This window comes from Copidosoma floridanum, unplaced genomic scaffold (genome assembly GCF_036245765.1).
Source record: "Copidosoma floridanum isolate Cflo_tuat_1 unplaced genomic scaffold, Cflo_Japanese_pri ptg000014l, whole genome shotgun sequence".
NCBI classification, from domain to species: domain Eukaryota; kingdom Metazoa; phylum Arthropoda; class Insecta; order Hymenoptera; family Encyrtidae; genus Copidosoma; species Copidosoma floridanum.
In genome coordinates, this window is record NW_028321891.1 from 4,262,733 (window position 1) to 4,287,622 (window position 24,890).

Here is a 24,890-nt window from a genome sequence, read left to right on the forward strand (position 1 = left end):
AATTATCCATCTAAAATAGCGTACTGAATGTAATTAATTTCCTACACGTATCGGTGTTTAAAACACCCTTTTTGTAACGATAAAAAATAAGGTTGAAAATGTTGCCTCTGTTCCGCAGAAGATGCAGCAGAAGTAGAGCGACAAAGTGCGACGGGGGAAGGAGAAAAAAAAAAGAAAAAAAAAAAAAAAACATATGCGCGTACCGTGGGCGTTGTCGGTGCTCATATGGTGAAGAGATTTTCGCAGCTCTTGGTCTTCCTGTGGAAGCCACCGAGTATGCTCTTGAGGATCTTCTTGTGGGTATGCTTGTGGCGCCGACGGCGGCTCGACTGGTCCCTGTTGCGCTGCGGGTTCAACTTTATCTGGGCTATTATCCCGACGAGGAGCTCGTCCACGTGGTGCGCTATCCCCGACGACGTCTCGATGAATTTGCAGTTGAAGGTCGTCGCCAAGCGCCGACCGGCTGATCGGTGGAGCAGGTACGAGACACACACACACACGTAATTTATATATTATTGATTTTTGCCCCCCCCCCCTCCTAAATCGAAGGTATATTGCTCGAACGACATTTCCCCCATCGCGCACGATGTGCACGTGAACGTGGATGACATTTTATCGATACCCCGAACGGAGGATGTGGGAGGAAAAAAATTTTTTTCTTCTTCTTTTTATCGCAATGATCTCCCAGTGGGTCGCAATTTCTGATCGTGTCGTTCCGTGCTCCACCGCGAGGACAAATGTAATATCGCGAAAGCAGCACGAAACGTCATTACTTTCGACTTTATTGTAGGTGGAACAAAAAAAAAAAAAAAAAAAAAAAATCACCGGTCCAAGGACCTATTCGCCGTCACATCGAAACATGAACTCATAAAAAAAAAAAAAAGTGTTTTCATTAAGAAACAAAGGGGGTTGTGAGTGGAAGATGCTTTATTTGTTCTCAGCGATAATATACATAGCGCTTGGATGGTACGCAGGTCTCGGCCCGAAAAGCCGGTTGCGCGCAAAACAAACGGGGGATTCCCAGCTCTCGGACGGCGATTTCCCGATTGTCGCGCGTGGCAACCCCAAAGACTCGAACAAAAAATAAGGGAGGGAAGGGCGTGGGTGTACTCACTTATGGTAGAGACTTCTCGTTTGCGCTCGAGATCGGCCATGTTGCCGACGAGTATGACCCCACGGCTGGCCATGTAGTTGTTGTTCCAAAGGTACATGAGGGTCTGCTCCGCGTGTTTGAAGCTGCTCCTGTCCACCACCGAGTACACGATCACGAACACGTCCGGGTTGTACGTCGAGCAGAACGCCTCGGTCTGTGCGGGCAAAAAGTGGGTAATCCTCACCTCTTTTATTACAGACAACATATGTATTTATCATCACAAGTACTCGATTCGACTTGTCTTTTGCTTTGCCTTGTATAGGTATACATGTGCATATTGAATAATGATATAGCTCTGCCGTGTGGTGGTTTTCCCCCATTTTCATCATCCTGTTCCCTAAAAAGGATATGCCCGAAGGACATCGAAATGTTGGGGAATGGTAATTGAAATTCTAAATGAATAGTCGTGCTCCAACTACCAATCATGTTGCCAGACAAGGGTGTACCTTCATTAATATCATTTTTTTTTCCATCCGCAATGTCACACGTGCACTTATGTACGTATACATGTACGGTGCGCGTGGTAAGCGAACAAAGGAGTCGCTTTGCTTCGATTTTGATCAAAGACCGAGATGTGGGTGTTTATAGATTTGAAAACTATACTTTTGACGCATAATGTATATGTACATTTTATGTAAGCGACGCGTAAATTGTATATCTCAAAAGTTACGAGCCATTTGTCAAGCCCCTTTTTGAGATACCGGAAACAAAGTGTATTTTGCTGATTAAGTTGTCTAAGATAAAGAAAAAAAAAAAAAAAAACTTTCGAGTTGATAAATCACTTGGAAACAAAAATCTAGCTTTCACAAAAAATTAGACCATGCATTTTTTACGTCCTCGAGTGATGTATTTCGTTGTTTATTTTTAAGATCTCACTTGAGCTCGTAATATATAGGCTCTCAATTGTTGTAATCGAGACCGAGGCACATTTTTTATGCTCAGCTTTTTCTGAATTTTCTAAATAAACACATAAGTAGCCACAATTTTTTTTTTCAATCGTGAAAATTCAGTAGGTATAGAAAAAATTTTCATCTTGCGAGCGTCAATTCATCGCTTCTTTTCTCTCTCTCTCTCTCTCTAGAACAAAATTAACGATAATCCCCTCGATTGATCCATCCCATCTCATCCATCGCGAATTGCGAGTAATTACGCGATTGAATTGAATTAAAGCCAGTATACGTCAAGGGAGAGAGAGAGAGAGAGAGAGATACGATTAAATCACAAACGAAAGGATGTGAAAGTTGAATGACGAGAGTACAGCGTCGTATATACGTGCGGCTTGTCATCCGTTTGCCGCTGTCTGTTATGCTACGATGAATTTAATTTGAATTCCAATAGGCCAGTCTAGCGTCTATCATTTTTAATACATACTAATTTTTTCGGCTTCTTTGTGGTACGAACATTCATATGGCAATTTTAAAAATTTTTGATGTTAATTCAAAAATGCTGAAGTTAGAAGATAGCCACTACTTTTTTCGGGCTCCTTGAGGTATAACAACCTGATATGAGAGTGTTAGGAACGAATATTTAATATTTGCAAGTGGCCGATTCGAAATCTGTTCAATTTTAATTTTTATATTTAAAACGGGGTATGCTGACTATTACAACATAATAATTGTGCATATTTTTTGATATTCTTTGAAGTGAGAAGATACACAATGTTTATGTAATATTTATATTTAATTTGTGTTGTTTAGTAAATCACCCAAAATATGTAACTGTGCACACCCCCTGCTCATATTTTACATCGTAATCGGCAAATAAGCTCGTGATCGAACACGACAACAAACAAGGGCGCGCAAAAGTATTTTTCACTTTGACATTTATTAGTCCCCTTCCCGGCAATTGGGTTAAACACTCTCTAATGGTACACGAGAGAAAGGAGCGCGAGGGCGAGACGCGCTCTGAAATGTAAATTGCGCCGATACGAATGGCTTCGCGTCCTTCCGCGTTTTCTCCCCCCAACGTATACCGTCGCATCAGGTATATATTTATGCGCGCCGACGCACAGTGCACTCGGATAAATTAAAAGCGCAAAACGCGAGAAAGACATTGAATCGCAATTATCGCGCGATATACGCCTCGTTCGGTATAATTCGAAGCTTCTCTCCCGTATACAGCTACACCGGCAACTTTCATTTCCAACTTATCCAATTATTTGACGCAAGCGGTACAAGTGCACTCGAAGGCGCATCGAGTTCGAGAGCCAATTTTCTTTTCGAATCGATGCCAATGGGGGATGTTTTACACATACGCTTTTTCTCCCTTCCCACTAACTCTCGCTGCAAAGCATGTTTTTCTTCGGGTAAAGGTGTCCGTGTTATTTTTCCTCCGATTAGATCTACCATGTACAGCCAAAGTGACGAATCGTCCTTTATCGGCTAATCCCCTCCCGACCTCCCGTTGCTCGCTCCATTGGCTAAGCGTATCAATCAATGATATCGCGATACGGCTAATTTCAACACCTCCGGGTTCTTTCGTTTCTCTCGAGCTTGTTGTCCGGCGCTCAATATTTCGTTTGGACGACGAATTTTCTTTTCTTTTTTTTTTTTTTTTTTTTCTATTTCAAGGTAAAGCTTCGTGCGAGTTTTGTATCCTTTTTCCGATGATTGAAAAAATTCGGCTTTGATCGGTACGAAGGAAAAAAAAAAAATCGCTTTTTCACCGGTACATGTACACCCGGTATAGCTTTTGAAATCGTATTTTAAATCCGCTCCATTCAAAAGAGTCGCGTCTTTCAAAAATATCGCACATACACGGCACTCTCGAGTACATTCACTTGCAACAGGAGAATCGTATTTTATTTATTTATTTTTTTTTTTGCGATTGAGATTACGTTGTGAAAATACATTCGTGCACCGCTACGCTAGTGGAAATGATAATAACAAAATGCGTACTCACCGACATCTCTTGGGCCGGATGATCGATGATCTCGAGCTCGGTCTCCTGACCGTCGAGCATCACCGATACGCTCTTCTGCCCGTACTCGTCATCTACAACAAAATATTTTTTTTTTCCCCTCCCATCAGTTCATCTCATCTCTATCTTTTCATCGATTCGTTTCGTTTGTACGTATAGCAATAAAAGGGTAGCGCGCACGTGGTTATGTACTCGTACGAGCAAGTATACAACGGGTGAAAACTTTAATAACGTATGCGCGGCTGTGTGCTCGCGTGTATGGGTATAGTCACGCAGTTGGAGTTCCAAACTATCAAATGTCCCGAAAATGGCTCTAAAGTTATTAACGCGCCCCAGAGTCGGCAACTCCCCCGTGATGATTTCACCACGAACTTTTACTTACATGGTCACTGGGGGAATGTCTTTTGAATTGATACGTGCAAAAGGGTTTGCGAATCAAACGTCGCAACTTTGAGATTTTTGCTCGCACCCAATTATATATTATACATCTCGGTTTCGCTCATCTGATGGGACGTACCTCATGAATACATGGGGAGCGAGAACACCCCATTTGAGTCTCGTGTAAATATAAACTATATGATGGATATTATACGATGTAATGGTCGGTTGGGTGGGATACTTTGCCCCAAGTAATAAATAATCCTAATCGTTCGTGTCAAAGCCAAGCAGAAAGAAAAGCTGCTAAACTTCAGAGTCAACGCGTGATTGATGAAAAAAAAAAAAAAAAAACAGAGTAAAAATACATGAATATGAGGAAATGAAAGGGAAAAAACATGCCAGCGATGGTAGAGTGGAGGGTACTTGTGTCGCCTCTGCAGTTGTATTGCACACACGTACCCGTGAAAGTGGAGATGAGAGAGAGCAGGATATTCGTCGCGGGCCGAGGTGGCGAAGGTGATGCATAGCGATCACTTATTCATGCTCGGGAGTGCGAAGGAGAGAGGCTCCTTTGAAAGGGGCCGAGGAGAGGGAGAGACGTGCGATGTAAAAAGTCATAAAAATGTACGGGACGAGAGTCGCGCCGCGTGCACGCTGTTGTCCTGGAAAATCTCGCAAAGGTAAGAAAGGGGACTCGAGAGCTTTCGCTCCAGCCATGCGCGAGGTCAGACTCGTGTGACTTGATTTTTTGCGCCTTTTCCCCGCCCCGTTGGTATACTCCGTGAACCATCTTGTATGGGTACTTTTTTTTACCGCGACTTGATGAAAGTAACAGCTCCGTCTTGGTCTTCTCCTTTCATCTGTTTAAGTGCGCGTACTCCCAAAGCTCGATGTTTTCCATTATTTATACATTTTACGATCCTACGTATGAAATTATGTACCCATACATAAAAGTCGAGTTACAAAGCCAGTTGTCATCAAATATCGGGTATCATATTTATCCTATTGACACAAAGATGAATAAATTATTGAAAAGTGATTTTTTTGTTTTTTTTTTTCTATGAAACGTAATCATAATGAGTATTAAAAATATTTTCTACCACGAAAAAAGAATTTAATTTCCTATCAGAATGTTAGTAAAAAAAAAAAAAAATTTATTGCTCACTAACTCATGTTTACTTTTGCCCATAGTTTCTTTCGCGTTACAAATAGTTGAAATTAAAAAGCTTCGTTTTTTTAAACTATATATGCAAAAGTTTTATAAAATTTCAATAATCTAGTAATATTGCTATATTAACTTCTTTCATCCCACAAAATTTTGTTGACACAAGCTTATAGTAAACGAATGAAAACAATTTTAATGCAACATCGATTTTCTGAGCAAGTTTTACCCTTTTAAAAACGCAAGGGGCACTCGTATATGGAGCAGACGTGCTTAAAATGATGACCAGGGAAACATTTTTCATCCAAAATTGGAAAAATCCCTCCCATCAATATTTATTCTCACCTTACGATTCGAATTTTATCGAGGAAACATATTTCACTTAAGATTACGTGGCTACGCATAATGTTAGTATACCGTTGTGCCTCGGTATTCTTATTCGTTTATGATTTTTCTTTTTTTTTTTTCGCCCGATTTATTTAGTATTACCAGAGCTAAAAAATTGTATTACAAGACACATAATATTTTGTAAAAAAAAACAAAAAAAAAAAAAAACGGTGTAATACTTGAAAAAACTAAAAACTTTGTGTCAGTTGAAAACGCACGGTAGGAAATTCGTGAATCAAAAATCCCAGTCCCAGAAAAGCGAGTCGTAAATGCAGTCGACGCGAATCGACGCCAAGCTAAAGTCACCGATGGCGCCCCGAAAAAAAAAAAAAGGGACACCATATTACGGCAGAGCCAGATAAAGAAGACAATATTGGTATAAGTAACGAGCCGGGCATCCGAGCCAATAGTCCTCGCGCAGTTTGGCTCGTGTTTTCCTCCCCTCTGGCTGACGTACACCCACTGCACAGCCACACGCGCTTCACTTAGGGTTGAGCATAGTACCCACATATACCTCGACAACGACGTGACGGCCCGTAAAGTATCGACCGCGTCGGGGAGCTCACTCCGCAGCGAGGGGGGGAGGCCGATTATCGATTTACGAACGAACGTGTTTCTGGCTGTAGAGACGCTTGTACACCTTATACTTACTTCCTCGCACCACGAGCGAGTGCTTTGAACTTTGGCTCGCGGAGCCCGTCCATTTCCGTCCGCCGCAATAAGCTCTTTTTTTTTTTTTTTTTTTTTTTTTTTTCTTTTTTACCGCCAAGAGATAAAGTGCCCCTCGACTCTGACGTGCAATATGTCGTGCGATAAGAACTCCCCCCCCCCTTCCTATAACGCAAGCGTAATAAGTGTACACTTTTTTGTTTGCTCGCCACAGCGCAATCATTGATTTATTCGTTCCTCGGATGTTTGTTCGAGGGGGGGGGGGGCAAAATTTAAAGAGCTCGAAATGAGAGTGACTGCAGCGCGTGTGGACAGTGGGATATTAAACGATGTTACCATTCGCGTTGGAAATATCGCGGAAACGAGCGACGCACAAATAAAGAGAGTATTTAATTATCCCGGTCTCCGGCACGATTTCGCGCTTCGTCGTGGCCGTTTGTTTGCTCGGTCCGATTGGCTGCGCGCGGGGGGGTTTTATTACGCGGGGTTCGCGCGTGACCGCGTTAAATAATCTCCGCTCCTGTAATCCACCCACGCTTATACGCGTGTACAATGCCCATATACGTACATGTGGGTAAAGCGCACCTGTCGACTCCTGTCGTTTGTGGCCCATCGTGGCTTTTGTTTCCTGATACATATCGCTTCCCTTTATCTGTAGCTCTCGTTGCCCGTGTAACGCAATTTTCAAATTCATAAAGTATCATACCATGAGTATCGATCGACTTCTACGCATTTTATTGAAACAATTACACTTTGAGTAACAATGGTTCAAGGTATATATACGTTATATACCCGACGTCTTTGTTTGTTTGTACAAAAAAATCACATCGTTTTAAAAAAAAAAACCACATTATATTGGTACGTGATTGTGCATATAGGTAGGATACCACAGTGGTATATTTAACGCGTGGATGGTACCTTCTATCTTAAAAATTCTTCCAAAGCATGCTGGCAGCTCCCTGTATTATGACAAACAGTCGATTTAACTAATTGGGGGTGGGGGACGGTCGAGCTGTATATCGGATAAGTAATCGATGTGTATATATATGATACCAAAAACAAACATCGAAAATGGCACATCCATCAATCACGATAATTGACTTTTGCCTGTAGCTCGATCGAAAGGACAATCACACCATCGCCCATTGAAAGCGTACGTCGATTATGTCACGCTGTTATTCCACTTTGCGTTTTCATCCTCTCGAGCATAAAATGTTTCTCCACGACTTATACTCTCCCGACTATTGGTTTTCTCGAAACATAAAGTATAAGTGTAACCCGTCGAGGTGACAATTTGCGCTCGATATAAGGGTACCTACTTGTATGTTAATGTATTATACCCCAGGGGGGGGGGTCGCAAACTAATTATAGTGCACGCGATAGGTATAGCCGTTGACCCGGGAGCGTGGCAGCGAGCTGCGCCTTTTGATTAAATGCAAATAAATATCCAACGCGCGGCAGCTGCACCACCCACATATACATATTATACATCCGTCTCCTTCTCGCGTTTGCTCTATGTATGCTTGTGGCCACTCACCTCCCTCGCTCTCTATCCCCTATAACACACGGCTTTTCAGCGCCCCGGCCATGCGTGATGCACGTGACGCCCGATTAGCGGCCTACCGCGGCCTGGACGAGTCTCTATTTATACACCTCGTCTATATATGTATGGCACGCCAAGTCTGGCCGAGAAAGTTTTTTGTGTACTCTTATACGTACACGTGATTCCCCCTCGAAATCGCGAACTTTGATTCCTTTTGGATGTACTCGGACGGGCATCCCTCGGGATTTGGACCCAAGCTGTCGCTGTATATACTGTGCGTTTCATTTGCTGTATCCATGCGGCCAATATACTCGACTGTGCGTTCCCTTGCTTCGCACGAAAATTACACACGATTTCTTTTATCGGTAAATGAAAAGAATGAAATAAACAATAAAATTTTTCCGTCAAGTATATACTTCGGAGCATCTCGTAAAACATCAGGATGCTCACGCGTGGGAGTCGAAACAACGCAAGCCCTGACACCGATTGCGCGTCTATACATGCGAGTGAGTGTTGTTGAGGAAAAAAACAGTATAACCGATGCCAAGAAGGAAAATCCACGTTTTTCCCCCCCCTCATATAAGAACAGCAGTAAATAAACGAAGGATATTACCACCCGCGAACGCATTAAATGCATATATGCATGTATAATCCGCGCGGGTCGTAAAAGAGTATATATTAGGCGCTGTGGGCGCAAGAGACCTTGTACGTATACGCAATATGCATGTGGTATACTTGATACGTCGATTGTTGGTGCTGGTGTCACACGAGCGTGTAATAACATAATTATTAAGCAGCGAAGAATAAAAGCAGCTTACCGAGGGACGCGTCGTAAGCGCAGATGTACTCGCTGGTGCAGAATTGGGCGGTGAGGGCCGTCTTGCCGACCCCGGAAGCGCCGAGCATGCCGACCTTGTACGCGGCCGAGGGCTCGTTTGGCTCGCCGTTTTCCATTTCGGAGAGTTGGGACGCCGAGCTGGACAAACGACAGAGGACATCCTTGATATATACATGCGCATTGACGTTGTAGTATATATTGCATGAATTTTGCTCGTCTCCTGTTTGCGCGATTGCGGGTGTTTCGGACCGAAAATGTGCCCGAAGGAGATAGCTCGCTAGTGGTGCTCTAGTTTACGGATGCTCGCGAGTTTCGTTTTGGCTCGGCGCATGGAAATTAGGGCTCTATTTTTGGTACACGTATAGCGAGCATCGTGCCCATTGAGAAATTTTACTTAAATTTTGGTCCACCGTTGGCGGTGCGAGGGTGGTTTTAATGTAGCGCTTGATCCTTTCGAAACGTCTCGGTATATAGATTAACAAATTTTTAATCTAAGGTATATGGTACTGCAGGGTACTTTAACAACTACATCCGAAAGTTGTATAAATAGGGCGAGTTGAAATACCCGGCGGGTACTCATATATTATATGTGCTTAATGCATGCGCGCGTCTGACCTTACGCTGATACGTTCTACTTCGGTGTGGATTACGCCGGTTTCTTCCTTCTTTCGAGCTCGGCACTAATTTCAATGAATGTCTACGGACATTAAATTTTAATACAAATGAATCAACTACTTTTACGGGTAAGGTAGTTTTTTTTCATAATTTTCAAGCACGAATTTTATACCTTTTGAAAGCGCGAAAAAATGACCGTATCGATACGTATGCAATTGGTTCGTCTGTGTTGCATGAATATTTTTAGCCATGCATCACAGGCTTCAAAGAGTAAAAACTATTTTCTGTAATAATGAAAAATCCAGTCGCAAAGTCGTGATTTTAGCCAAAAGGAGTCAACGAAGGAAAAAAAGAAATGCTCTCGCATGGCCAGACGAACGGTAAATTTATCGATATCCTAGTGGAAGAACGTATCAAAGTAGAGTCCAGAAAACCACCTTATTTCCGATAATATTTTGTGTATGAAAAAAAAAACAAAAAAAAAAAAAAAAAAAAAACATTAAAAAAATACGTTTGGATATCAAAGTTTTGTTCTCGAGCATCTTACCGAGTGCTCATCGGTACTAAAAATAATTACATTGAAAACAGTGAGCGTATTCGCGAAAAGTTTGCACACGAGTATGATAATAATGGCAAGAGTACACGTAGCGAGACAAAAACAAATGGCATCCCTTGATCCCCTGCGAGCGCGTTGGGGCTGAAGGTGACGGTAACTCGAAATTTATATTCACGGCGGGGACGAGGAGAGTGTACACGAAAGGAAAACACGATCGACGAATCAAAAAAAAAAAAAAAAGAAAAGAAAAGAAAAGTATGGCACGACGGCTGGCGACGAAAAAAAAAGCCCTCAATGTCACGAGCGCGTCTCGGGTACGAATGTCTTGGCGGATCGAGGGCGCGTAACAAGCGTAATCATCACGTAATAACAATCATATGGACAAACTTGAGCAGCCTGGGGTCCTTGATGTCGCGCACGCTGCTGCAGCTGGTGTTAGACGAGGTGACGCTGTTGATGCTGCGGCTGCGCCGGCTCTTGAGGGCGTCGCCGAGGTTGAAGACCCCGTTGGCGGTTATCGAGAAGGAGCGCACCCTGTAGTACTCGACCCCGTCCTCCGTCTCGTCGTCGCCGTTACCCGCGATCCCGTTGTTGCCGCCCACGGCTCCGCGCCTCGTATCCGCCAGCATTGGCTGCAACACACAAACAGCTGTACCTATACGCGTTTTTATACGAGCGCGTCTCTGATAAATATTGTGACTAATAACCCATATCGTGGGACAAATCAAGCTTATATTATATGGCTCGATCCAGGTGTTATTTGTACCCCTTTGCTCGTCTCTCAAATACTTTATAGGTGTACACTCGTATATAATTATGCGCTCTTCAAATATTTCTTTACTCGTGTATATAGCATAACGTGTTACATACAAAGGATTTTCAACATTCAATATATTATTTTGTGGGTATTTTATTCCCATAAATTGCACCGACTCACTTGCGAAAAATTCCGCCGATCCTGGATGAGAAAAGTATCGTATGGGAAGGTGCAAAACCTCGACACCCGCGAACAAACGCAGAGAGGGAGCGTGTCTAGGTATTGTATACACGAGGCAACCGACACATGAGCTGTCCATCATGCACCGCTATATACACGCATACGCGCGTTTAATCTATTAAGCCAATGAGCGAGCTAAGGGGTGATGATGAGCACCGAGCACCCGTGCATAGAGTGTTTGTACCGATGGGTATATAATATATGTGCGTGGCTCACCTATGCTCTACAGTGTAGGTATGTTCTATTATTAGGTACCATCGGCTCATCTCGCAGTGGTAGCTGGCCATACCTATATATAACTTAACTTCCAGCTGTACATGGACGCCCGTGTTATTGGCTAGCCGTTTGCACTACAGGTACGAGGTACACGTGCGTAGGTCGGATGTGGGCGCGCACGTGTATATATTATACCGATGTAGGTGTAGGTAGGTATATATAATTACACGAGAGAGTTCGGCAGAGCGCGACTGTGGATGCAGGGCCGTTTGCATGTATTATTCGGAAAGAGCCTGCGGACGGAATTAATACACCCTGGCGCGTGTGCCTGCGTTATAGAGAGTGCACGGTAAAGCAATGACAATTTGGGGATGATTACCATCCAAAGACGAGAGAGCGGAGCTTGGGTTGTATACGTTAACTTTTGCGTGTACAATAATTATGGCCGGGCGGTGCGTCGGACCGCGGCTAATTGGGTAGCGGTAACGCGATAGGTAATCCGTGCATGCCGTGGGGGATGATCTTTCAACAGAGACGGATGAGTGAACCAGAGTACCCCGATGGTTTCTTACACGCCCCCTTGACTCTCCTGCATTGGATGTTTTTTTCTTTTTCTGATGAAAATTCTGTTACTCTATATACATGGAGCTGGTTGGACGGAAGGTCCGTCATGTGGGAGTGCTTCGGTGGCTCATGGCTGTGTAAGAGCGTGTATATAGGTAAAATATACGCTTTGGTAAGATCGAGGTTAATAATTAATCGTTGTGTCACGAACAAACGAGTGGGTGCTTACGTGGCCGAGTAAATTTAATGTTGCGGAACAGCTGCCTGTCTCCTCCGGAGACAACGAGGAAGACTTTTACAAATATGTATACAAGCACGTATACATCGTCCGTCGAGGTGACAAGTGTACTATTTTTTTTTGTTTTTTTTTTTTTTTTTTCATTGCGTAGGAGAGGAGCTCACCCTCCTTGTGACAAAGCTCTTCAAATTTATTTTATGGACGAGCTGAGAGTGGCTGTTTTCTTATCTACGCGTGTACGGTTCAAGGTGTCACGCAACGGAAACAAAAAAAAAAGTGACAAAGCGATTCGAAAACTGAGTGGGTATGTATGGAGTATATTGGTGCTTGGCCATTTGTAACCGTTGAGGGTGGAAATGTATTATTGCGAGTAATACCTTTCCCTCTATTTTATGTAGTTCAACCGGGGGGGGGGGGTGCGACGCGTGGTACGTTTACAAGCGAATCGGGGAATATGTTATGAGGAGCGGATTCTTTTTCAATTTTTTTTTTTTTCAAATCATTTTTTGCTCACAACGTAACGCGTTATTTATAAAAAAAACAAATTTACAATTTTTTTCAACGCAGTGCTTAACAAAGTGTTTTCCAGTATAGAAACATGGCTTTGCAATTTGAAAAAAAAAAAAAGTCCAAGTACTGGAAAAAAGGTTTAAATATCTTATTTCAAAGACTTTTAAATAATCTTTAAAATACGTGCAAAGCTTGGCATTTTTCTGCGAGAAAAAAAAAAAAGTTTTTCTCAATGTTTTATTGTAAAAATAATGACGAGTGAAAAAAAATTTTCAGCAAAACAAATATACACTTGACTCGGAAAAAAAGGTTCAAGTGCTTGAATAAAATTGTGTCCAAGTCCCTCTCCGTCCATTAATGATACTCCAGTAGTAAGTATACTATGATGGAAGAAAAAGCTTAGATTTCGCGAAAACGTTCATCGTCGACGTACTAGTTAACATTCAATTGGCTTGCACACAGAGAGCTTTGGAACTTGCAAAGCAACAATGCGAACGTTCACGCAACAACCACACCTATTGCAACGGTGCACAATCGGCTTTGTCGGGCGATGCTGCCTCATCAGTGCGCCCTTTGCACAGTACTGTGGGGTGTACGTACAGGATTTGCGTCCAGTTTACCTTCGTACCCATATATACACTCCTGTTTGCGAACGTTCTATACCGCTATACGCCGTGGTTCAACATTTCGAGTCTCGGATATTCGAAGGATAGGTACTCGATGCACCTTCATTATTTTTACCATTTGCAATGGGAAACAGAGGAAATTGCCCACGTAACGAGGAACTGACGAGTTTTTACCACGTCTAATCTGTTGCCTTACCCTCCCCCCCCCCCATGAAAACTTATCGTGGATTAAAAAGTTGTGCATTTTCACCCCACATTCCGAGAACCGGTATACAGTCGCTATCAGCGTTTCTTGACAAAATTGCACATGTACCCATATAAACAGATACAAGAGGAGTCGGATGAAACGCCTACAGTAGCCGAGTTTCTGAGATTCCCGTGAAATCATCAGGGGTGGGTTCACGCGGGGGGAAAAAAAGGGGTGGATTTACCGCTACGGCATCAGAGCTTATTGCGACGCAATTCTCGAATGCATGTTAGAAAAAATACGAGGAAGAGGATGTTGTTTTTTTTTTTTTTTTGTTTTCAGCCAGTAGGTACACCAATAGGTCATAATTACAAAAAAGGTCCGAGAAAAAGTTAATAAAGTTGTGGAAAGTCCGCATTGCCGTCCTCCGTTTATCAGCTGAAACGCAGGCATCACGGCTCAATCGGGAGATCATCAGCTGCGGGAAAAATTTAATTTAATTTCGCGCGAAGCTTGTACAATCAAGATGTACCGTTTAATTAAATTTTTCTCTCTCCCTCTCTTGCACACAGCCCCGCGTGAGGTGGTTGACGAAAGCCTCGAGTCGAAAAAAAAAGTCGAGCCCAGTTTTATCGTACACGCGCGCTTTGGAGTCGTTTTCAGCTCGAGCTACTTCTTAAATGACACTAGCGAATTCGAATCACGATCCCGGGGCGTGTTCCCCTCGGGGAGGGTTTCTTTTCCCCCCTTTTGTACGAGGAAAAGAAAGGGGCCCTCGTCCGCGCGACTAATATGACTTTTTCACTCGTGACCACCAATCGCTGCTATTGAATCGGACACGTGATATGCCGTGTGTGTGTTTGTTCGGAGGTGGAGGAAAAAACGTGAGACACTTACTTCCTTGTTTCTTCGCGACAGTCGATCGCCATTGTACACGTGCAGAAACACCCGAGTCGAGTGTGTTATTGATTTTGCGAGCTCTTTTCCCGATACATGTTTGATTTACGGTGATTCAAAACTTTATGTTGCACCCACAGACTGTTGGGACAAAAGAATATTCGTGTAATTGCAATTAAAATTTAATTGATTTCATTTGACAATAGAACAGAGTCGCTCTCCCGCAACGGCGCGCCGTTCGTTATGCCGAGCGAAATTTTCTCTTTGCTAATGTATCATGTATCGAGTGATTCAATTGATGTAGCTACTTTTTACGGGAAAAATCAAAATTAAATTAAACCTTGCGAAATGTATTATGAGTGCCCCATACCCACGTGCATTGATAATTAGATAGCGCTGTATATACCTGTGGTGCGCGGTAATACTCGATTTATTGGATAAATTGCGGACGCGCGTTTTTGGTCCCGTCAATTATTTAAGTATACGAGCCCCAATTACCAGAGTGGCACTTTTATTATTTTTTTTTTTTTCCCCTCCACAAAGTTTCGATCCAACGTTTATAATATTCAATGTTTTTTTTTTTCGACTTGCTTATTTTTATAAACTGTTCTCTGTTTGAAAAACAAATGTGAGTTTTTTTTGTGTTTTCGAGGGTATTTTTATTTTATCTTCGCGGAAACCATAAAATGGATTGTTATGTATACGTGTGTAATGTAGTTCGTTTTTACATTTGAAAAAAAACACCCCCGAGCACATTTGTTAGAAAAAATTCCACGCTGGTTCGGATTACCTGTTAATTCCTGCATTTTTTCCATTTCTGTGTTATATTATACCCATTCACCAAAAAAAAAAAAAAAAAGTTGAGCCAGAGTGAATATCGTATGTTTTTCTCTACATAAGAATGTTACCATTTAATTCAGAAAAAAAAAAAAAAAAAAATTTGACGAGGATTTTTATCTTTTACTAGTATCCAGCAGGAAAGTTGATGAATCCCCGAACGTAAAGACACATAAGTCAGTACTTTACAGCTGAAAGCAGGGAGAAAAACTTGAGAGACGGTATGAATTAGAAAAATAAATTTCTTCGACTCTTTGGGGCTTTTTAACCGCAGTTTTTTCACGGAGTCATTTGTACAATGCTAAAAAAAATAGTCGAAAACTCTTACTGTATCCTTTGTGAAAAATATACATTATGCATTTCACAGATGCTCATTGGAAACTGAATGGAAAATTTTACAATTTCCCATGTAAAGTGTTTCAATTTTCATCTCATATTTATGTACATTGTAATCATGTGCGGCGTTGCCCGAAAAGATTAAAAGAACAATTCTGTTGTGCTGTAGGTATAAAAGAAAGGGGATCAACTTGGCTCTTTCGGGTGAAAACGTCGACTGTTCAACTGTAAAAAACGATGACGGGCCACGCGATTCATTTCGTTGGAACAGGCACAGCTGTTTCTGAATCTCTCTTTCGCGCGAAAATTTGAAAACTAAGCGCACTCGAAGCCCCAAATGTTAAAGAGCCGCAACTCTCAAGTATACGGAGGGACTAAAGTACCTTTGGCGAGAATTCAAAGGTCGTGCATGAAAATTGAACGTTGCAGGGAAAAACTTGATTATCCACGATGTATATTTTTTTTCTTTTCGTCTCCACATTAATCAACTGGCAATTACGAGCCTCTTTCTGACGCGCTCTCTCGGTGGGTGACGATGTTTCATGGATGTAACTTTTTGCTATCCAAGCTGTACGTAATCGAAACACATTCCGGTACCGAAAGGAACGTTGAGAAGGCGCTTATAAGTTATATTTCTACACGTGCTTGCACTCGGAATCGTCGGTAACTCGTAAAATTGCTCCTATATGTATTCCTGTAACGCGCAACGCCAGCCAAGAAAACGTACGAATGGATGTTTATGTACAGACGTATCTGTGTATACCTATACGTATGCGGAACCCGTTGAAAGAGCTGAATTACACTCGACCCGAAATTTCAAGTCCCGTCGAGCTCGTCCGTCGCTGGCTCAGCAGAAAAAAAAAAAAAAAGAAAAAAAAGTCATCCGAGCAGTGCAGACGGAGACAAGAGTATAAGTACAAGAAGGAATTTTGCGCACCCATCCGGAGAAGGGGGTATACGTTATATTACCGCAGGTAATGAAATTCGGGTTGTCGTCGCCCGCGGATTACATAGAGGACCAGAGAGCATCGGTGTATAGGTCTATATCAAACATCAGGTGTACAGTGCAGGGGGAGGGACAAGTGGTGACCAGCAGAGCAGAGAGAGATTAGGGTCATTGGGAATCCCGTAACACGAACACACATATACCTGGTCTCTAATCGAGTCAGAGGGGGATCCAGCGCAGTCGGAGCAGTCCATTATGCGATTATGCGCGGCACGCGAGAGTAGGGAAATTAAATTCGGGACGCGCGATTTCTGGTGCTCAAGTATCCCAAGCCAGCGCCGATCATGCAAATACTTTAATGGAAATGGCACCCTCTCCCCCGCCTATATATATTATATACTGTGCACCTTTGACGATATCACGCGATCGAGGCGCTTCTGTGTACACAGAAGCTTTTGCGATGGAAATAAGGCGATCGAGTAGTTGGCGCGCACACTATACAGGGTAAACAGGTGTATAGGTCATTTTGCGCCACGCGTCTTATGCTGTTTCGCGATAGCCGCGCAACAGAGGTCCAAAGCTTTACGGTCCCGGAACAAGTTAACGGTGGGATGACATATTTGCGTAAGGCTGCGCTATTGCAACGGGAAAAGAGAGAAATGCCACGTGGTGCTGTTTGTTGTCTCTTTAAAAGTTGGGTCATTTTTTTTTTTTTAATATATAAGCACGTGTATACGTTTTCCCCCCCAAAGAGTAACAAAAAAGAAAAAAACAAAAAAAAAAGGTGAGCGAAAAAGGGTACCTACTTATCCTCCGCAGAAGCCGATTGAAAGACACGTTCTTCGAGATACAGTCGGGTAAACTCGTTGATGTAAGCGTTCCACTGTTTCGTCGGCATTCCGCGATCAACTTCAGCGAGCAGACGTCCGAGGCGCGCGCTACAGCCACCTCTGCTTTTTTCCCCTTTTTTTTTTATTCCTTTTTTTCCTTATTTTTTTTGTTCTTTTTTTACTTGTACAACTCGTGCGAAGAAAAAAAAAAAAACCCCCCAAAGAATTTTTCTCCCCCCTCCCTCTCCTTAACCCCTCGGGTTTTTTTTTCTTTTGCCACAACTCGTTAATCACCTCCATCGCGGGCAGGGAAGGCCAGAGGAAGAAGAGACAAAAAAAAAAAACACATTCCGGATGAGATGAGCGTACCCCAGTACAGCGACCTCGGCAAAACAGCGCGGGACGTTTTCAGGACAGGCTACGCCTATGACTCGGCGAAGGTTCGGCAAGTCATCCCCAAAAAGCCTTATGGCTTCGAGTTCGGCGGCTCCCTTGACCTCAAGAGCTTCAAGGTACGTGTCTCTCGCACCTCCGATCCCTCTACCATAACCTCTCGCGGCTCTCGTATCGGTAAAATTAATTTCTCCAAAAAAAAAAAAAAAAAAAAAAAAAAAAAAAAAAAAAAAAAAAAAAAAAAAAAAATACGCACGAGTGACGTTTGGTTCGATGAACAGGGGGGCGGCTCGTTCATGGCGCAGTACGACACGGAGGGCTACGGCGAGCTGTCGGCCAAGGTCGAGGCCAACGGGCCCTTTGTCGGCGAGTACAAGCTCAAGCGCACCATATCGGACAGCGTCGACCTGAACTTTGGCTGCTCGTACAACCCCACCGACGCGGCTCTCACGTGCAGGGCCGGGGGCGCCTTTTACAACGCCATCCTACACGCCACGGGCTCACTTAGTAAGTTGGTGCTCTCCTTTTTTTACCTCTACTTATACATGAGTATACGCTCACGATCGGGCGCCCAAACTTTACCGCGAAACTTGGCCCGTTACCGTTTCTTCAAGATTAAGAAAAGAAGAAGAAAAAAAAGGGGGGGGGAATGGTTTGAATTTTCCGGTCCATTGTTCCCGGGGGGATGAAAATTAAAGGAGGGTTTGAGAGTTAAAAAAAAAAAAAAAAAAAAAAAAAAAAGTGAAATAATGGTGACGCGGGTGTAGCCAAGGATTACGAGAGGAGGCCGGATCTCTTCGCCACGGGGGTGATAAAGCTGCCGAGGAGCTTGTTCCTCGGGTATCAGGTCGGCTACAGCACGAGCAACTCCCAGGTGACGAAAAACGATCTGGCGCTGGCTTACGAGGACGGGGAACTCGGGGCGCACCTGCGCTGCATCCAAATTTCCAAGGAGTTTGGCTTCTCCGCCTTCTACAAAGGTTTGTCTGTTTTTCACTCAACAGTTTTCGCGGCAATGGGTTTACAAGAACCGAGCGAGCCACATGATGGCTCTGTCGGTAGCGTGTCTGCCTACAGATCTCGATGGCCGGGGTTCAAATTCCACTCTGGACAAAAATTTCATCAATGAATGAGGTTTTTTTCTGGATGGGATTTGTACTTCAATAAACCTACCGATCTATTATCTACCGTTTCCCCCTACTGTTATTAAACCCAACGTATGGCTAAATACACTTTATAGTGTCAAAATAGCCATGTCTGAGCCCTTAAGGGGCGATGATGAATATAAAAAAAAAAAAAAAAAAAAAAAAAAAAAAAAAAAAATGTGACAATCTCAAGTTATTTATATTCTCGGAGCGCTCGATTCTCGCGTGAACGTCCAATGAACGGAATGGTGGATTTTTTTTTCCCCCAGTAAACGAAAAAACAGACGTGGCGATGGACTGCAAAGTCGGGGTCCAGGAGGAGGCCCGGCCGTGGTTCGCCGGCGCGGGTATCGGCCACAAGCTCGACGACAAGTGCAAGCTGAGGCTCAAACTCGACAAGAACCTCCAGTTCGGGACGAGCGTGCAGCTCAACCTCCAGGAGAACCTACTGCTCACGCTCGCCTTCAGCCTCGACCTGCCCAACCTAGCGAGCGGCCAACACAAGATCGGCCTTGGCCTCGACGTCACCGGCTAGTCCCCATCCCCATTTTTTTTCTACTGTATTTCAATAAACCTCTCCATCTTACGCAACGACTCTCCCTCTCGTCACCCGACACCACCATCATCGAAAGAAAAAAAAGATAAACAGACTCACCCTGTGCCTGGGCACGGCGGGCATGCTGCTCGTCCTGCCCCGGTGCTTCGGCTGGGGCGGCAGTCTCGACGCGGGCGCCGCGGGACTGGTCGGGCTGGGGGTCCCGCCGGGGCTCAGATGCGGCGTGGTCGGCATGGCCGGGCTGAGGGTCGGCGTGCGGGTCGGGCTGCGCGCCGAGGGCGACAAGTGGCCCCACGGGCCAGCCTCCGCCTGCAGGAACCTGGACGAGACAAGGGCACCCCGTTAGTCGTTGCGGTGGGACGAGAAAGCTCCGAGTGGAAAGTTTGTCCGAGCAAGCCGCAAAAGTGATTCCCGAGAGAGGAAGCCTCAGTGGGAGCAGAGGCGCGCGCGCATTAGGAAGCCGCAAAAGGGTGTGTAGGTGCACGGGTGTGGGCAGAGGAATCGTACAAGCAGCCGATCGGTACGTGTGCTGTTGGTGCTGATCACGTGAAACAACGTCCCGTCGTGTATATAAAATACATACACATCCCCGAGGCTATGCGCGGGACAAAGGAAGCGCGAGTAAGACAAGGGGTAGCATTGGTGCACCTGTGGAGGTCCGGAGTGGGTCGGGCGACGGCGATGCTGGAGCTGCGCCTCCTCGAGGGCGTGGGCGAGGATTTGGCCTCGCAGCCGTGGCCGTGGGACGTGCCGTTCAACCGGACCTCGATCTCGCTGCTGCGCCGCTGGAAGGCCCGCTTTTGCCAGCGTTGCTTGGCCAAGTTGCTCAAGCTACTGCTGTTGTTGTGATTGGTGGTGCTGGTGGTGGGGCAGTGACTTTTGCCGTGGCTGCTGTTGCTGCTGCTGCTACTGCTGCTGCTCACAATCACCCCGTACCCCGAGTCGCCGTCCTTTCTGCGAATTTTTTTTATTTTTTATTTCCAATCGGTTAGTTTCCCTCTGTTTTACGGTGATGCCTGCGAGGTTGCGCGAGGACTCGATGTTCATAATGGCTTTTTTTTTTTTTTTTTTTCTTTTTTTTGGTTTTGTTTTTTTCTCCCCGCGCGGGTGTAGGTGACGGTTGAAAGATAATCACACCGAGCACCAACTCGTGAATAATCTCATTATTATGGAAATCGTTTGGTAAAAGAAAAAAAGCGCGCCAGATTTAAATTGAATTTCTCGTTCGAATGGCGTCTGGAGGTGGCGTTTTTGCTCCTATACCCACATACGATTCGACCTTTATCGGTTTGAAGAACAAAGTTTGGGTATGTTGCACGCGGCTATGGAAAACAGATGTCTGGACGAATTAACGTTAAAATCAATGGTAGCCCTGTCTAATGTATACGGCTGTGGGAAACTTTTTTCTCGGGTTTCGTGTGTCACGTAAAGTTGTGAAAGACACACCCGAGAAAGTGTATTAGTAACTCGGAGGGAAGAGAGAGAGAAAAAAAGGAACCTCCCCTCGCGCAAACTGTACGCGACTTGAAAAGGAATCGACGTGCACTTGGGACGGAAACTCGAGAGAAAATCTCTCGATCGGAGTCGTCCGAAAGGTACATCCCGGTGTAGCACCCCTACCATTCGCATGCAAAATCCTGTCGGGAGAACGAGAAAAATAAAAAAAGTCTCTCCAATGCCCCCCTGGCTTTACTCGATGATGATGCAAGTGCTTGTATTTGCATGCGGGAGCGAGCGTATACGAAGATGTATACGTTACACCAAGAAGAGGAATCGCGGATTAATTGCCTCCGTGTCGTGCACACACATTCACACGTCCAACGATACATATACGTACAGGAGGCAATTCGCTTAAACTTCAAGTGCCACTCTCGTCGTCTTTTCTCATCGACTCTCGAGCTTAATCCTTATTCTTCTTCTTCGCCGGGCTCAAGTAGTGCATTTAACCCGCGCACAAAAGTATTACTGTGCACCATCAGATCGGTATACAAATAATCCGTTCGATAGCTCTCGAAGCGAGCCATTTGCCTGATGTAACGCGGCACTCTACCGAATTGGCCGTGTACCAGCAAAACCCTGTACGTGTCAGTTTTAGTCATTGGGTCTTACAACTGATCGCCGGATTCAAGCCGCTTTCACCTCGACGTGCGACGAAAAAGATTTTCCAAGCTCACCGAAGCACGAAGGTCGAATTAGAAATCGCCCCTTGGGTGAGCCTTTTGCGAGGCATCGCGTATGCGCGAACTCGAGAGATTCGCCGCGTTTGAAGCCCACCCTGCCCCCTGTGTACAAAGACAAGGGGGGGGGAGGGGAATTTCTACCGCCAGAAACTCCAAGGGCTTATACGTGATGCTTTTTGCAAGTGTATATTTATAGAGCAGGGCTCATGGATTTCGGCGACTATGCCTGTTTATCTACGACGTTATTTGTACTCTCTCGGCTCTTTTTTTCTTAATGCGTGATTTTCCATTGACGCGTGTCTGGATGCGACTGTTGCCAATATTACCTGGGTATGAGTTTGTCCTCGAGCATGCTGGGTTGGTCGTCGGGATCCTCGCTGAGGGCCATGAAGAATTCCTTAAAGTTCTCGGGAAAGTTGGTGGGCGGGCAGGTGGTGGTTTCCGGTCTATGGTGGTGGTTACCGTTGCTCGCGTTGCTGCCGCGGCTCTGGTTATTGCTGTACCAGGGCATCGTCGAGGTCGTCGCCATCTCCGCCCCCTCCTGGCCACGAATCGTCCCTCATCTACACTCCACCCGTGTCGTCATTTTTCGGCAGCCCCTCTCCTCTTGGGTGTTGGCGTTTGCTTTTTTTTTTCACCGACAATCTGCAAACAACACAGGGCGCGTTTCCCAGTATAACAAAATGGACAACCGAATGATTTCGGGGCACCAATACATCGCATAGTCGAATCGACCCCACGTGTACACAGGTATATGCATTACTGTGTGTGGGTGCAAGGTATATATTATATATATATACATATGTACGTGTATTACTGGTTATTCGCGCTCTCGCTCGAAATCTTGTCCTACTTCCTGCGAACCTTAAATACTTAAACGGAGTATCGGCAATATTGATTTGTTCTACTTTTCGACGAGTATATAAGGGGGAAGCAAAAATAAAAATGAAAATAAAAACAAGCGTCAATTTGCAAACGCACGAGTGATTAAGCGATCGTGCGTGTCGATAACGCGAAGAAATGTATAACGTCTGATTTGCGTTGTCAACGAGTTATACCCCCCCCCCTAGTTTGGTCTCGTCACGCGAGTCAAAAAAGGACGCGACAAATAATCATACATCGTTGCGGACCAAAATTTTTCGTAACTCAATAAGCACAGTGTGTATAAGTACTTGGAGGACCCCATTGATCTGCCATTGAGGGAAATTTGTGAGTTGTCGTTTTATCGCCCGTCATTTACATTTACGGGTACGTATACACTTTCATTTCCTTCTCTCTGTATTATTTATTCATGCCTGAAGGTTCGGCAATTTCATTACAACTGGGGTGGTACTTATGTGTACATAAATATATTATATATGCTAGAGAAAAAAGGGACAATGTCACGCGCCATTGTCTCAATGGTGTATAGGAGGTATCATTCGTCTCTCGTCTGTACACCGATACGCGGACACGTGATCCGAATAAGTATTTCGAAACAATACAACTAGATCTCTTGTAAAAACAAATTTGGGCGCGTGTGTTTTTTTCCGCTGTACCACTGTATGTACATATCGCTGGCGGCTCGTGACTTTTTTTTAAATTTACTTATTTGTTTTCATTCTGTTGAGTGTAATTGTGTTATAATGTGTTTCACGATGTGTCCCCAAGAAGAAAAATAAAAAAAAACTAACAAAATGGATTGTGTCAATGTTTGCTGAGCTGAACGTCTGACGTGATAGTTGCTCTTTAAAGTTAGGTTTGCCCCAATTGGATACGTTACGTGCTCCTTGTAAATGGTACAGGTGAAAACACAGTTTTGTTGGATCGGTTACTGCAATTAGTTGTCGAAATTGCGGCCAAATTTGTTTCCTCACTTTTAAGCCTGTGCTCTGCACCCTCGGGTTGAAAAAGTTTTTTTTTTTTTTTCGTTAATCTTGTTCACACGTGTTTTCGTGATCGCTTATAACCATTATGTTTTTTATGAATGCAGAAAAAAAAAACAAAAAATCATCTGCTTTGATTACAATAAATTATCTGTACGTATTCTCAAAATATCCGTCCATCATGTGGGTCAAAAGAGAGGCTCGTAATCAAGTGGAACTCGTCTCGATCCGTTTACCTCGTCACGCGTGGAAATACTAAGTCAAAGGGTTTCTCTCGAGTCCATCATGGATAATGTTGAAAAAAAACAAAAAAAAAACGAACTGTACAAAGTATCTCCAAAAGTAAGGCAATTTTTTTTCCATTCACTTGGACAAATGTAAAATTCATCCCCAGAAAATGAGACGCTTGCGACCCACCGCATCAACTTTAGGAGCAAAACATTAAATCGACGTGTGTGCGTACTCTGCTCCAAAAAAAAAAAAAAATTATTTCAGCACCCAATCCTCAAAACGAGCTCTCCACTGCAACGCGAGACACAAAGCAAGTATATAATATACTTGAGCGAGAAAAAAATAAAAAGGTGACAATAGCAGCCTACATGTATAGGTATTGGGGTCGAAACCCTCCGCGGTAAACCATCGCGCCTTGGACTCGAGAACGGAAAAGTTTTCAATTAACCGCGACAATCACGTTCGGTCATACACACACACAATTCATGAAACCTTTGAGCCCCGAACTAATAAACCAAGCCCAACGGACCAAGTACCTATCTAGGTAGTAAACAGCCACGGCATCAGCGTGTGTATTTATATGATACACGTTGTTTTCGCAGAAGCAGCCGAGATATATTAATCCAAAAAGCCAAAGGGGACTCACGTTCCGGGTCCCCTGCGCGCAAGTGTGTACAGTCTCTTTTAATGCTGCCTCTCCTCGTCGAAACGTCTACCCTAAAAATTTGACTTGTTGTGGAGGAAAAGGGAGGGGAAAAAAAAAAAAAAAAAACAAACAAACCAACGAAGCACTTGTAAACAATGGGTAAGGCGCGCGACGCTACCGTAGCGCGAGTTAAGCGGAAACTGAGTGCACGGGTGTATGATCAGGAGCGCGTTGTTGGCCCATCTTTCCCCAGTTGCTCCCCGCGAGCTCGGCGCGCGCAACCCCCCTCGACGGGTCCCGCCACACCACCCGCGCTCAATTTTCCCTCCCTTTTGTCGTTCTTTTACTTCTCTCCCTCTCGTGTGTCGCGTGCTTATACGCGAGAATCGTATTAGGTTCCCCCCCCCATACATAACGACATCTTCAGCCGTGCAATTGATTCATTCAACGAAATCACCGATCGCGCGCTG

General features: G+C 44.3%; 2 protein-coding genes across 2 annotated transcripts; one reads left to right on the forward strand and one right to left on the reverse strand.

The window, feature by feature from the left end:
* Nucleotides 1-221: 221 nt before the first annotated feature.
* On the reverse strand, nt 222-24,597 carry LOC106645217 (uncharacterized). Its single transcript, XM_089591911.1, has 9 exons — nt 24,421-24,597; nt 22,005-22,323; nt 20,147-20,452; nt 19,598-19,817; nt 10,608-10,852; nt 9,030-9,187; nt 4,055-4,146; nt 1,115-1,307; nt 222-463 (listed from the first exon to the last, which is right to left on the reverse strand). Exons 2-9 carry the CDS (start codon nt 22,205-22,207, stop codon nt 222-224), a joined length of 1,659 nt encoding a protein of 552 aa, XP_089448037.1. The 5' UTR covers nt 22,208-22,323; nt 24,421-24,597.
* On the forward strand, nt 17,764-19,521 carry LOC149374753 (voltage-dependent anion-selective channel-like). The gene is made up of 4 exons (XM_089592082.1): nt 17,764-17,916; nt 18,079-18,304; nt 18,565-18,777; nt 19,212-19,521. Exons 1-4 carry the CDS (start codon nt 17,764-17,766, stop codon nt 19,475-19,477), a joined length of 858 nt encoding a protein of 285 aa, XP_089448208.1. The 3' UTR covers nt 19,478-19,521.
* Nucleotides 24,598-24,890: the final 293 nt, after the last annotated feature.